Source organism: Thermobia domestica, chromosome 5 (genome assembly GCF_964235325.1).
Source record: "Thermobia domestica chromosome 5, izTheDome1.hap1.1, whole genome shotgun sequence".
In the NCBI taxonomy this organism is placed as follows: Eukaryota; Metazoa; Arthropoda; class Insecta; order Zygentoma; family Lepismatidae; genus Thermobia; species Thermobia domestica.
Genome location: NC_137458.1, coordinates 274,147,023 through 274,161,459, shown reverse-complemented (window position 1 = coordinate 274,161,459; position 14,437 = coordinate 274,147,023). Strand labels below are relative to the sequence as shown.

At 35.1% G+C, this 14,437-nt stretch overlaps 1 protein-coding gene across 2 annotated transcripts in view; it reads right to left on the bottom strand.

Annotated features, from left to right (window-relative positions):
• LOC145686627 (phospholipid-transporting ATPase ABCA3-like) overlaps nucleotides 1–14,437 on the bottom strand; it is a 252,882-nt gene that overhangs the window by 155,126 nt on the left and 83,319 nt on the right. For both annotated transcript variants that reach the window (XM_081760095.1, XM_081760094.1), the window contains exon 5: nucleotides 1,560–1,779. In XM_081760095.1, the coding sequence (XP_081616221.1) occupies nucleotides 1,560–1,779 (220 nt within the window). The remainder of the gene's footprint in view (nucleotides 1–1,559; nucleotides 1,780–14,437) is intronic.

Sequence of the window (14,437 nt, the reverse complement as noted above, 5' to 3'; positions counted from 1 at the left end):
ATTATTTCGTTATGTACAGTTCTTGCCAAATCATTTATTTCGACAGTGTCGATAGTACATAAATAATAATAATAATAAAAAACACCATGTAATTGATATCATACGTATATTTTTAAGTACTAAATATATCTATACCATGCATTTGAGTATAAATTTTTGTTTTTGAAAAATGGGTTTAAAATATTAAAATCACTAATAAAATGTAAACTATATTCTAGGATTGGGGGGCACTAAAAAAACACTTTGTCCTGGTAAAAATTTTGACTTGGTCCGCCCCTATCCATAGTTTACAAGTAAGTATATTCATATATACAGTATAAAATTTATTTGTTACGTACATGTTAGTATTTTTGTTTTACTCTGTCTAATTCGTTCCCAACCTGTTTTATTGTCTAATTCGCAGCAAACTTTTCGTCTGTTACTGCTCGAATAGAAAGTTTTTCTTTGGTGATGGAAGAAGGTTGAAGGATAAATTACTCTGCTTAAAAATTTCTACATGACTTACTATGTTAGTTTAGTAACTTTCTCTGACAAAAAGGTAGATGCATTATACTTTTCGAAAATCGTTAGAAATGAGTCTTTTTAAATATAGAGATCTACCTAAATCTCTTTCTTGTATCCGAAAGCTATGGGTTCACCGAATTTCATGATAATCGTTATGCATTCTTAAATGAACACTGACAGAATGAAGACCTATCTAATTCACTTTTGCAAAAATAGTAAATACACTTTATTTATTGAAAATATTTAGGCTTTAAAATAAATACTACTACTACTACTACTACTACTACTACTACTACTACTACTACTACTACTACTACTACTACTACTACTACTACTACTACTACTACTACCAATAATAATAATAATAATAATAATAATAATAATAATAATAATACGAGGGTAAGTCAAATATTATCCTCAATTTTGACATAACTCTTCTTACATTCTTTATATTAACCTCTATCTTCGTGTATTTTGTTGCTATGCTGTTGTGGTCATGATATGAAAGTTTTATCCTTATTCCTTCATTTGTCTTCCTTTTGTTGCAGATAGATCATGGTCGCTTCATTAGAGGAACAACGAGCGCCACAAGGAACAAAGAGCAGTGATCCGGTTTGTGTGGTCGGAAGGTGTATCAAGGGCCGCAATCCATCAAAGACTTACGGCACAACACGAGAACAATGTCTTGCCGCAACGGATGGATTTAAAAAAAAGAATCAAAAAATGGCCGCACAAGTGTTACACACGAGAAAAGATGGTTTCAATGTATCAATCCATCCAGTGTTTAGGTTTGTGTGGGAAAGAGTTATGACTACCCTTCCCAAAAGCAATTTTTTTTTCAGCGGTATTTTTCCCACTATAACATCTCATTTACTACAGAACATTTGAAAGACGTCTGTGTACACTTTTCTTGCTCTTTGAAACCCGATTTGACAAGTGTCACTGTCTGCAAGTTGTTCGGATGGAAATCAGCCTCTGTATACTTTGTCTGTGTTAACATTACTAAAATACTATTTAAGTTAATTTATTATATTTTTTAAAGAATATCAACTTACCGTTAATAAATATACTACTGATAGCAAATATAAAAGCTATCTGAGAAAGTATGAAAAGCAGCAGAATAAAGAATATGGGAAGTAAATTACTCTTAACCATCAACTTCACTCCTAACAATGGAAGTATTATTAAGATGACTACTAAATCTATTGGAAATTTATAAAGGAACCATCGCAACCACAATTCACATGACCTTGAGCCCATTATCTTCATTATTTCCTGAAAGAATATTACTAAGAATTACGGAAGGTTAAACTCCACAATTATAAAATATTGTGTACTCAAATAGCTAACAATGAAAAAGTAAATATTTTAATTATCATTATTTGTATGATATATAATAACTAGTTAAATAAATAATAAAGAAAAATAAATTAAGAATGTATGTGTTGTTTTGGTGTTAGTTTTGTCTCTGTACAGCGTGATTGACGAAGGTGACAGAAGGATTCCTGAAACTTTTTCACTATACAGACATAGTAAAGTGTTACTTTTATTATCAAGCTAACAACTAAATTTCTTTCAATTTTTTCAAGATATTAGAAACTTAATAATGTTGTAAAGAACTGGATGAAGTGTGTTTGTCGCTTCAATTGTTCAGCTGGATCAACGAATAACAAGTCGTTAACTTAAAATTAGGAAAGTAATAGTGTTTTCTCTGACAAGAGAAGTTCGGGAGAAAACACTCGCCTTCAGAGGAACTAAACATGCCGTTTGAAGGAGCAGTTCATTCTGACTACAACGAACTAATAAAATTTCTGTACGGTTGAGAACTGTTCAACTTGGAAGTTTATATGTAAAAATTTATATATGAGCATTTAAACGCGTTAAGTACAACATTATTAACAAAGAATATTGACATAGGAATTGAAATCTATCGGAGGTAACAGAAAACAGAACTGTTCTGCAATTACTAACAGGTTTGTTAGTTGGAATTAGTCATTATACTGCTCACAATAATGATAGGTTAGAAATGAAAATTGATAATAACAGAGTTACCCTATGTCAGGGGACTTTTGAGAAACCCTATATATATATATATATACCCTATATGAAACAAAATCACAGCTCTCTCGTCTTTAACGTTTACTCCTGTGTGGGATACTCAGCTTGATTTTCAGCGGGACCTCATGTCATTCAGATTCCACATTAAACAATAAGCCTAGGTCTTATATAACCTCGGTGTTGAAACAGACGTTAAACTCCAATACAACACAGTCTAATGTTTACACTTGAACAGAAAGCAATATAGAAAGATATTCATCGTAGAAACTAATTCTTTAGTATTTTTCACAAGCAGGGCCAGTCATTCTGGGAAGACAGATAGGTAATTACCCCCTGAGCTTGAGATGTACATACATCAATAATAATAATAATAATAATAATAATAATAATAATAATAATAATATACAAAATGTAAAACAAGAAACTCTATGATATCAGAGAGTCTTGTCCCCTCCCTTCAAGCAAAACCTGAAATGATGCTATTGCCGGCAAGGGAATCAATGTTTAAGAAAACGAATAGTCACTAAATTACATCAATACTAACAGAAGTGTCCTTTCTGCATATGGGAAGAATAAGATGTAATAAATGTAAAACCAGAAATTTGAATATCGTAGAAATTGTTCTTTTCTTATTCAAATATGGATTATTTTTTTTTTTAATGTTGACTCACGTATTTTCAATGAACAGAATGTGTATCGAAGAGACACACCACCTTTTCAATACGTTAGCTTCCAAGGACAAATTTTGTTCTTCACCGGTAGAATGCCAAACGTACTTACATTATTCTTGTTTTATTCATATTTTTTTTTAACATATTGAAACAAAGTAAGCCGAGGTATTGAGTCCGCGCTCATGAAAATTGGGGTCCAATCGGACCTATATATATAACCTAACCTAACCTATATATATATATATATATATATATATATTTAATGATCAATGGGATAAACTACAGTTGAACTGGCAACTTTGTTTTATAGTTGTTTGTTCATTATTACATGTACAAGCTAGCTTTTTCTGAGAATTATGGATGAATTCCTCTTGCTTTTAATGCTAAGTAGTTTGTGCAATAAAAAACGAAGAAACATATGAAGAACCTGATCTGATTAGGAATAACAATATAGTGATCTAGACCTTTCTGAAAATTCAGGAAATGTCGGGGATTTCACAACAATAGCATCTTGTCTAAATTAGAATAAATAATGAATCCATTACTAAACTATGTCATAAAGAGCATCACGTAGGTCCGATCGGTCCTCCACAAGCAGCAAATATATGTTACTTGATATTCAGTGACCCTAATGGCGTTAATCAGCAAACATCTAACGCGTCGCAGGGTTTATCACGGGGAAACGCTTCAACTGTATCAGATGAATTTTATAAAGTAGTTAACATTTGGTAAAAATTTGAGTTTTTATAATTTCATTTCAATTCAAAAACACATTTTAAGGAGTAGGAAAGAGGTTTAATTATACCTTTCAACTGTTTTACATCAATCTATTCTTGAACAAAAACAGGTATTTCAGCTAATCTTTTTATATTGCTTTCTGGTCAAGAGTAAACATGAGAGAGAGAGAGAGAGAGAGAGTTGCAATTTTGTTTAGGGTTTGTGTATGCTCAAAATATCACATTTCACAGTCGTGATGTATTTTATAATTTATAATAACTTTCTCGTTCGATTGGGAAGAATTCCCTAGATTCAACTATTCTTTAAGGGAACTGACAAATACATTGCAGTGAAAAAATTATTTATACTTAAGTATCTTCTTTGTTCTAGTAATAGTAAATTGAACTTTTTCTTCATAATTTGGCGTTGATTACTTTCATTTTTGTGAATTTTTATGTATTTCCTTTACATTTTTTTTTAGTTTTCCAGTTTTTGTTTCTTTTTTGTTTTTTCTTTTATTTATTTATTTTGTTGATGGTATGAATTTCAATTTCTTTCCTAAACAACATTACCAGGTAGTTATTCTCCTTGCTCATTAGAATGTCGTCACTCCCAATATACCACACACAAAATTACAAATAAATCAATTATCTTAAAAAATGTTACACGTTAGTGAAAATCACAAAATGAAGAGTATGAAGTTGTATTTAGAAGAAAAGATAGTTTTAGGTTTTTCTATTAATAAAATATAGGAATAGATTTATATTTGACAACTAAATTAATTTTTTTTCCATTACTATGCATATGATCAGACAGATGGATTTCAGTTATTTGATGTCTCGATAGCACATTAGATTTAATAATCTTTATTACTAGAAATAATTTAAATAAAAATTACGTTTGTTTTCTTTAGAAAGAGTATACTAGTCTCTAGTTGTAAACTAGACAGAGAGCATAGTTCAAAATATTATTATGTCATTATGTTTAATACAAATAGATAAAAAACAACTACGAAACAATACATATCTATTGCAAATGTCATAGATAATATGACACATTTATGGGTATTTCTGTAATAAATGAAGTGATGGTTCATACCAAAAAAAAAAAAAAAAAAAAAACCCTAATGAAGTTTTTGCGGTTGGTGAAGAGAAGCACCAGACATTGAATCTCTTCTGTGTTTATTACCTCATAAGCATTGATTTTAATACCTTAAACTTTTGCTCCATCGCCACCCATTAGCGAGCTAATGGAATGAATGTAGCTATAGCCCTGGCTTGCGAGAGACCAAGGTCTTCCTCGCAGTTCTGGTCACTGGTGATACCTCTATTATAAAATTTTACTACTACTTATGATAAGGTCCCTCGTTCCCGTTCAAACTTTGTGCCGAACGCAATATATCCTCAATTTTGAAAATATTGACAATTCATTCGTGACAGAAACTTATCGTGAAAAAGCAATATAATGTGAAATCATTGTACTCTTTTTGAAGTAGCATTTAATTATTTGTATTCATAAACATATTTGATCACATATAAACAAGTAAATGATTTGACTGTTTCAGATACTGCAAATACGAAGTTTAAAAGTCTAAAGGAAGAACAGCACTATCATTCGATCAAACTAGGTTGTATTAGTGATGCCCACGCCAACCACTGTATTTATAATGTTCATCGACGTGAAAAAGTAATATTTATTAACTGTGACTACTATTACAGAGGTTGTTACCGATCTATGGTGACCAAAGTACACACGTTGTGCGGCACCATCAAGCGGGAAGAGAAGGAAGTTGCCATTCGTGTGGGTACCTTGAACCGTTGACTGTGCATGACAGGTGTGGTAAGTGCATACCAGGACAAATGCCGCCGAAAATAAGTGCTTATTGGAAGGGCTACATAAGTGCTCTTTCCGACTTGAACTACAGTTATAGTGCCATTATTAAACTGTTCAAGGAGCGTGGGTCCACTGTGCCTAAGAATGACATCACGGGTGTTGAAAGGAGCAGATAAGGCGAGGGATGTAATGATTCCTGTGAGGCAGAAATAAATTCGTGACCTGCAAGGGCTGAGGTGTTATCGAAACCAGTGAATGTGTATAAGAAAATGTCAATATACATATTTATTCCAAGATTATCCACGTACTGATGGATGGGAAGGTACCTGTTATTTATTCCAACACCATACTCAATCCACAGACTCTGTATCTTTAGTTCATTAAATGCATGAACGGCAATTACCACAACATCAGAATCGACCGTTCAGATCATAATCGAGCTATGGTCGTGCGACTGGCATGTCGTGCATGTAGTAACATGCGTGTGTCAGCTTCCTCGTGTTTACAGGGAGAAAGAAAAGAGAGATCAAGACTGGAATTACAAGATACTCCACAGCCATTGGAGAAAATAAGTCTTATCTTGTGGTATTTAAATTTCACTCACACCACTAGCAAGATATATGAAAAGGTATGATTTATTCTCGGTGTTTTGTAGAAAAATAGGACAGTTCCTAAGAATACATGCTGATACGCTTATCTTTACTCGTAGTCCACTACCACGCTTTCTCCGCTCGCTCAATTTCAAGCCACGCTGCAGATAAAAGTCGAAGGTAACATCTACTCTTTCAAACTTGGATAACATCGCTGCAATATAGGGATAAAATATTGTGTCTCTGTATTCTTTGAATGTCTGCTGGGGGAGTGGTTTCAGTATGTGGACGATCGCTGGTCCATCCACAATTAAGCATGTAGCGATTGGCTCCACGTGTTGAGAATCTCCACAATTTTTTAAGCATGTGATGATGTCAGATTTTTTGGCTTTGCGGAGAGTTCCATCTTCTGATAGTGATAGAGGAAACTCAAGGTTTTCATGTGTGAAAAAGTCAGAGAGGCCGCTTTCTCGTGTCGAACATGCTATGAATAGGCGGCTAAATAGAGCACAGTCATTTTTAGGATTGTCACTTTCTACTGTTCTTTAGTTACTTTTCGTACAGGTCGATCAAATGGAAGAAGGTTGTTCCTGGGAATTTTGTCGTAAATTAACTTCTTACATTCCACAAAGCGATCCTTCACGTAATTTTGGTATTATTCTTTGCCGAGGGGTTCAGCAATGCAAACACAACGTACTGCGTCATCGGCTACAATTCCATTCGATAGAGAGAAAAGCACATTATCTTCTTGAGTGAATTGATTTCGATCATCTCGCTGGAATACGCCCATTAGCTTTTTAACGTCTTGGAAAAATTGCTTGTTAGCGGCTGGTGTGTCTTCATGGTGGACTTCGATGTGATTATTTATGGTGTTGCATATACCACTGTCATTCTTAAACTGATGAACCAGTTTCGTGATAACGGGTCCAGAAAGGAACCACTTCAACAGAGCTCCAGGATTGTCAAACAAACCAATGGCGCCCCCATCACCCTTCAGATCTTTATTACAATGTTCATGCATGTGATCATGCGATATACATGTGTAGGGACGTCCACTTGTAGAACCAAATCCCTCTTGCCGAAACTCCTCGTAAATAGATGGATGTTTTGTCCTTACTTCTTCCAAAGTGTTGATGAAAACTGGCATCCACCTCGCATAGTTTGTATGATCAGTAGAAAACATCCATGGGCACAACAACTTTAGTGAAAGGATGAACTTTTCAAAATTTGCTGCCCGAATGCTGTGCAGAAGAAGGAACAGTAAAGACTCGAGCTGAAACAATGTGTACCAGTATTTTAACTGGTAGGATTCGTTCAGACGAACTGTAATCCACTCCTTAAAAGTCGGTTGTTTATCACTCTTTGTAGACAAACTATTTTGATATGCTTGTCTTAGAAGTAGATACAATGTTGCGTATGTAACCTCGTGTGCATATCTCGTTCTTTTAACATGAATACCTCGAAGATACTCCTCAGCTTTACCAGAAGTGAGGACCTCTGATTCTGAAAGAAGTTCTGCCCATCTACTCCCTGTGAGCCAGTCCCCTAGCACTTTCAGCACAGCCATTCCAATGTCAAGTGCACCCATCATTACAACCACCTTGTCTTCTCCATACACATCACTCATGGACCACTGCACCTGTTTTGCAATAGCATACACTGGTTGATCACACGTAATCATAGGTATCTGGCCTGAATTAATGACAACAGTGCTTGCTTAATAATATCAAAGCAATAACGAACGACTGCTGGTGATGTTATCGAATTATACAATACGGAAGTAATAAACACACACTCTTTGATGGACGAGGAATGCCAGCATTTGTAGAATAGAAAGCACTCCGCGCAATATGCTGAATGGTTTCAGAACTTTCGAGATCAATTTCTCCTACCATTTGCAGCCACTTGTCACAAAAAGGATTGTGCTCTGCACTAAACGTTAAAATTTCATTTTCAAATGCAGTGACTTCAGCAGTTTTCCTCACTGATGTTGTAGGGATGCGAGAGTACGAATCAGGTAATGAGCTAGTGAACTTCTTTGACCATTCCTTATCACTTACCAACAAATGGAGAGCACTGTCATCGTCGGACACTTTTTGAATTAATGATATGGCAATTCAATGAAACGCTTCCTGGGAGGATGGATTATGATCGACATTATCTATAGCAGCACAGATAAACCTATTTGGAACCAGACCAGGAGGATACACGGCATTCTGGTCCTTAAAATAATGACAAAGTTTATTGGTTAGTGTTGCTGATACTTCGCGAATTCGATCGTATGATACACATAATCCAAGTTTGTTTACTCGTTCTATAAAGTCTTTCTTCGTGTTTTCGTGTGAATAACCAAGCCTATTTACAGTGGTAAGAGAGTTTCATTTTTCAGGGAATGACGGGTTTTCACTTGACACATTATTTCGTCTCCGCTTTACGCAGTTGAACTTAATTAGTTGAGATAGCGATAATGCTGCTGTACTCGCACCCACACAGCATTTGAAATGTTTAGCCCTTCCAGAACCATTCTCATAAACGTTGGCAGCACTACAGGAACGTAATCCATTTGGCTCTTGCTGGTAAAATGTCCATTAAATTTTGGGGTAATTTGAAAATGTGGGTTCTTTGAATAGATGCTGCTCTAGCTATGGACATTCCATCCTGTTCGGAGTTATACATACATGCACTGTGAACAGCATCTCCCACATTAGACTGATTAATAAAAAGAATATGTTTTCCTTCCTTTACTTCTGTTAGCTCAGGTATATAGGCTAGAATTCTCTCCCGAAGCATTGAGCTGTGTACCGTCTTCTCTGCATCAGCAACACTAAGTTCGGTCAGGCGACGAATTACAAGTCTTTTAATGTTAGCTACTTTGAACACTCGGAGGCTTTCTGTCTGCAGCGCATCTTGAAGATGGGAAATCACTTCCGATAGCACCATCCCATATATCAATGCATAATTTTCTCCTTCAGTGCTTTTCCTGTTATCGCTACTTTACGTACACGATTGTATAACTGAGTCCAACACTTTTTATGATATTTAGCTTCGTAGCGACCATATCACCGTTGCTAAGTTTTACCAATATTTTAGTGTTACATAAAGTAACAGCCGCATCACGAACTCGGTTACTTAATTCAAGAGTATGAACGTTGACCAGTGCATCAGATGTGGCGTCTGCATCACAGAAGAAGCCGATATACTTGACTGGAACGTTGAACGAGTAGATGGTTCACTATCAACGATTTCATCTTCGTGTTTTCGCTTTTTTGTTATCATTCTTTGGAGTTTGCTTCGGTCAAATCTGTTTCTGCACGTTTTATGAAATTTACCCCCATTTCTGGTAATGGTTTCCTCGAGTCCACTTCCGTCATCAAGTAATTCAAGGCGGATGTTAGATGAAAGCCCGTTGCTTTCTTGATATGATAGTAAATCATTACACAAAGTCCTGTATCCGGCGCCAATGTCTGATCTTTTGGTTTTCGCTGGACACACGAGTTTATCAGATGAATGTTCTTGACACAAAATACGGTTACAATCAATAATGTTTTCAAGTCTGCAATTCACTACATATTACAAATCTTGGTCAAGACTGACTAATTGACACTTCTTTCCCTTCGACGTGTTCTCTGTGAAATGTGTTTCAAACAAATCCCAAGCAGAAGTTATCTCAAGGGCAAACGTAAAAAGACATGAAAACAAATAAAACTATTAATTTTGTAATTGTTAATAACATTGATACAACAATAATAATTGTGCCGTTTGAAAGCTCTTGAAACGCGGGATTTCGATTATTTCAAAGTGTTTTTGTGAATTCGTACTCGTTTCATAGTTATTCGCCGTTAAACGCAAGAATTGTTTTCGAGTAATGCTTTCTTTTCACTTTGAGACGCCATATTTAAAAATGGCGGACATATAGCCTATATAAGATATTTTCTACGTAATTCAAAATCGGAGTATGTTCTCACAAATAAAGCACGAAAGAAGTTTCTATGTTGAACGGTAGCCAAGTTATTATTTTTTTTAATTTAAGGAAATTAATTCAATTGGCGGCCATGTTGATGACGTCATACCACGCAAACCACGACCCCAGAAGTTTGAGTCTATATCCATATTTTGTCCTTACATAAGTATACATCACCCCTGAAAGTGGTATCTTGGTATCATATTTTGCACGATTTTTTCACTAAGCCACCTAACTATTAGGGAAGTTGTGGCTCTGGTCGCCAGGGAGAATCCATCCACACAGAGGAGTATCACGAACAAGCTACAGACATCACTCAAGACAGTGCACACCACCATTCACCGCGATTTGAGGTTGGTAAAGCCACATAAAGGGCGTGTTCATAAGCTTTTGCCAAAATCATACCTGGGAACGTTGCACCAAACGTCGAATGCTGTATGAGCAGTACCTGACCGGTGAAAAGTGAAAGTTTGTTGTAACACTGGACGAGGCATGTTTAGGTGGATGACTGTCACAAGTCAGGTGCAATTATTTATCGATCTACAGGTGCGAGGGACTTTCAAAGATGGTTCTCTGAATGCAAGGAATGTTTTGACACAGGTTTCATGATAATAATAATAATAATAATAATAATAATAATAATAATAATAATAATAATAATAATAATAATAATAATAATAATAATATATTTTATTGTACTTAATACCCAATAGTCGAGTCAAAATACGGTTTGACCTGGGCAAAATTGCAACCTTTAGTTTTACACCTGTATTTTGTTTAGGTAACTCATCTGACGAAAATATCCAAAATCCGACAAAATCGGACCACGGGAACACCCCCAAAAACGGTTTTCAAAATGGCAGACCATGGTTTTTCGAAAAAATCGTAGACCTTTAAGTTGGCGGCTCTAGTAGCCCTCTTAATTGACACAGAGACATAAATGATACCTCGTTGAAACGCTCATAGACCACAAATTCCAATGAAGTGACTTTTGTACCCATCATGCCCAACCCGTAGACGAAGAAAGTCAATTTTTTGTTTTTTTAATTGATATTTCTTGGACCCTGGCAATACTGTACGTCCTCATACGCCAGCAGAAAACTTCCTACGCGTAGACCAGACATTGGTAACAATAATATTAAAAAATGAAGGACGTAGGTACAACAGTAAGGGAGATAAAAATTCGGAACCGCGGACCAAGGAGGGTCACTGTATATTTTTTACTGTGGTCTAACTTCTGTTTCTTAGGTCTAGCATCATCCCTAATTGTCACAGAGACATGAAGCATACCGCGTTGGAAAGCTTATGGAACTACCTTGCCAACGACGTATCGTTTGTGCCCCCTGTGCCCAACCTGTAGAAAAAGAAGAAGAAGAAACCTTTAAAACATTGGGAAAATCTACACTTTTACCTTTCTTGGACTCTGGCAACCCTGATAATCTTTCTACGCATGAAAAAATCTTGTTTCTTTCTTTAAATCAAAGGTCGCTTAAATATAAGTACTATACATAAAACAAAAATATTTTTAAACAAAAGAATGGGAATAACGAAAGACTTTGGGAGGCAAATTACACATCTACATCGTCATTGCCTACGCTAACACTGTCCTCGCCATATTCGTTTAAACAGTTAAAACATTCAGTTTCTTGGCATACGCCACAAACAATAGAAAATAGAAGGTCATACCATAATACAGTGTACAGGACAATGCGTTTTATAGAAACATAACACCTATATATATAAAGCAAAAATATTCTAAAGCAAAAGAATGGAAAGACGAAAGACTTTGGGAGGGAAATTATACATCTACATCGTCATCGCCTACGCTAACACTGTCCTCACCATATTCATTTAAAGTTAAAACATTCAGTTTCTTGGCACACACCACAAGCAATAGTATATGGAAGGGCATGCTTTCTGCAAGTACAATACGTTCTTGCACTCCCGGTAGCGCAGTTGCAATGAATCATCGTGAGCAAATTCCATACCCATCAAACACGATGGTTGATGTGCCATATTTACGAACCGTATAGTCAGCAAATGATGCAGCGATATTGTTGTACGAACTGCCTTTACACCATGGTAGTCTATGTAACTGAGATCCTTCGTCTAAGACATACAGAATATTGTCTGGCTCCGTTTCCTCAAACTGTGCGGTCTGCTGCTTGCTGAACTCTAGTATCGCATGGGGCAGTGGGGCTTTGTATTGTATTGTATTGTATTTATTTTCATCCTTTTTCATACAAATTGTTCACAACGTGAACGTATGAGTTGGACACGTCATAAGAACACTGAATGTGTACATATGTATAGATTTAAATCTACATGCAATGTTAAAATAGTGTGAATTTATATAAAACAAAAAAGGTACAATTTTTCATTATTCTAATTTACATACATCGATATAAAACAACATAACAGTTAATAAAACCTTACATTATAGATATACAAAATATATATTTTTAAACATTATTTACTACAGGCGAGATATCCTTCTACAGAATAGAAACAGTGCTCGAGTAGGTAGGACTTGACTGCTTTATTGAAACCAGATGTTTTGTTTTTTAAAGTGGAAGGAAGCTTGTTATAAATATTCACTGCCATAGGAAATGTACTATTCTTATGTACTTTTAAACGTGAGGACTCTACATGAAGGTCAGACGCTTGTCTTGTATTATGCATATGAATATCTGAGTTCAACCGGAAGGTGCTTGTATCTATCTGTATATCTTTTACAAATTTTAGAATTTCATATATATATAAACATGGAAGAGGTAAGATTTCAAGAAATTTAAATAGAGGTTTACAAGAAGTTCGAGGTTTACTTCCGGTCATAAACCTTAAAGCTCTCTTTTGTAAAACGAATATGGAATTTAGCAGTGCAGTAGATCCCCAGAATATAATACCATATTTCAATTTAGAATGAAAAAGTCCAAAATAAGTTGTGAGCAGAACATGGTGACTGACACTATTTCGTAAAAGCTTTAACATGTAACAGGTTTGAGCCAATTTACTAGATAATTTTTGAATGTGAATTTTCCAATCTAATGTATCTGACACCCAAAGACCAAGAAATTTGATATCCGAGACGTAATTCAACGTTTTGCCGTTAATTGTTACACAAGGGCGTTTTCTTACCTCGTTTTTTGCTACGTGAAAGCACATGCACGAAGACTTTGTTGTGTTTAGTATTAGTTTATTTCTATCCATCCAGTCCCTGATGGCAGACATGGTGGAATCTACTGCATTACATAACTCAACGTAAGTTTCTCCAGTTACTTATATTTGTATCGTCAGCATACAGAACAATTTTAGCAGAGTCTAAACATTGTGGCAAATCATTTATATATATTAAAAATAGAATAGGGCCTAAGATGGAACCTTGAGGAACTCCAAATTTTAACTCTTTGGTATCTAAATAATATTTGCTTACTCCCTGAGTGTCTCGAGTTTGACAGTTAATTTCAACAGTTTGCCTTCTGTTGGATATATACGATTTAAACCACTCATAAGCATTTCCCCTAATACCATTATCTTGCAATTTTTTAAGTAAAATTTGATGATCAATTGTATCGAAAGCTGTGCTAAGATCAAGAAATATGCCAGTTGTATATTTCTTAGCGTTTATTGAATTTAAAGCAGAATAGAGAAAAGAGTAAAGAGCAGTTTCAGTAGATTTATTTGATCTAAAGCCATTTTGAACAGGAGATATTAAGTTAAAATTATTTAGAAAGCTAACTAGTCTTATATACATAAGTTTTTCAAAAAGTTTAGAGAAGGTAGACAGACATGATATTGGTCTATAGTTCGATGTAAGATCTTTCTTGCCACTTTTATATAAGGGCTTAACAACTGCTAGCTTCAATGCCTAAGGAAAAACGCCACTACTAAATAAGTTATTCACTATGAAGCATAAGATATCAGCAATTTCACAAGAGCATTGCTTTAGAATTTTATCAGGAACTTCATCATATCCTGAAGAACTCTTATTTGTCATTTTCAGTGTAGTATTTAAGATTTCCTGACTAGTTACTGGGTGCAAGAACAATGATTTTTCGAAAATATCGTTATGTCTACTAACGTATTGTTTGCTAGATAGTTTA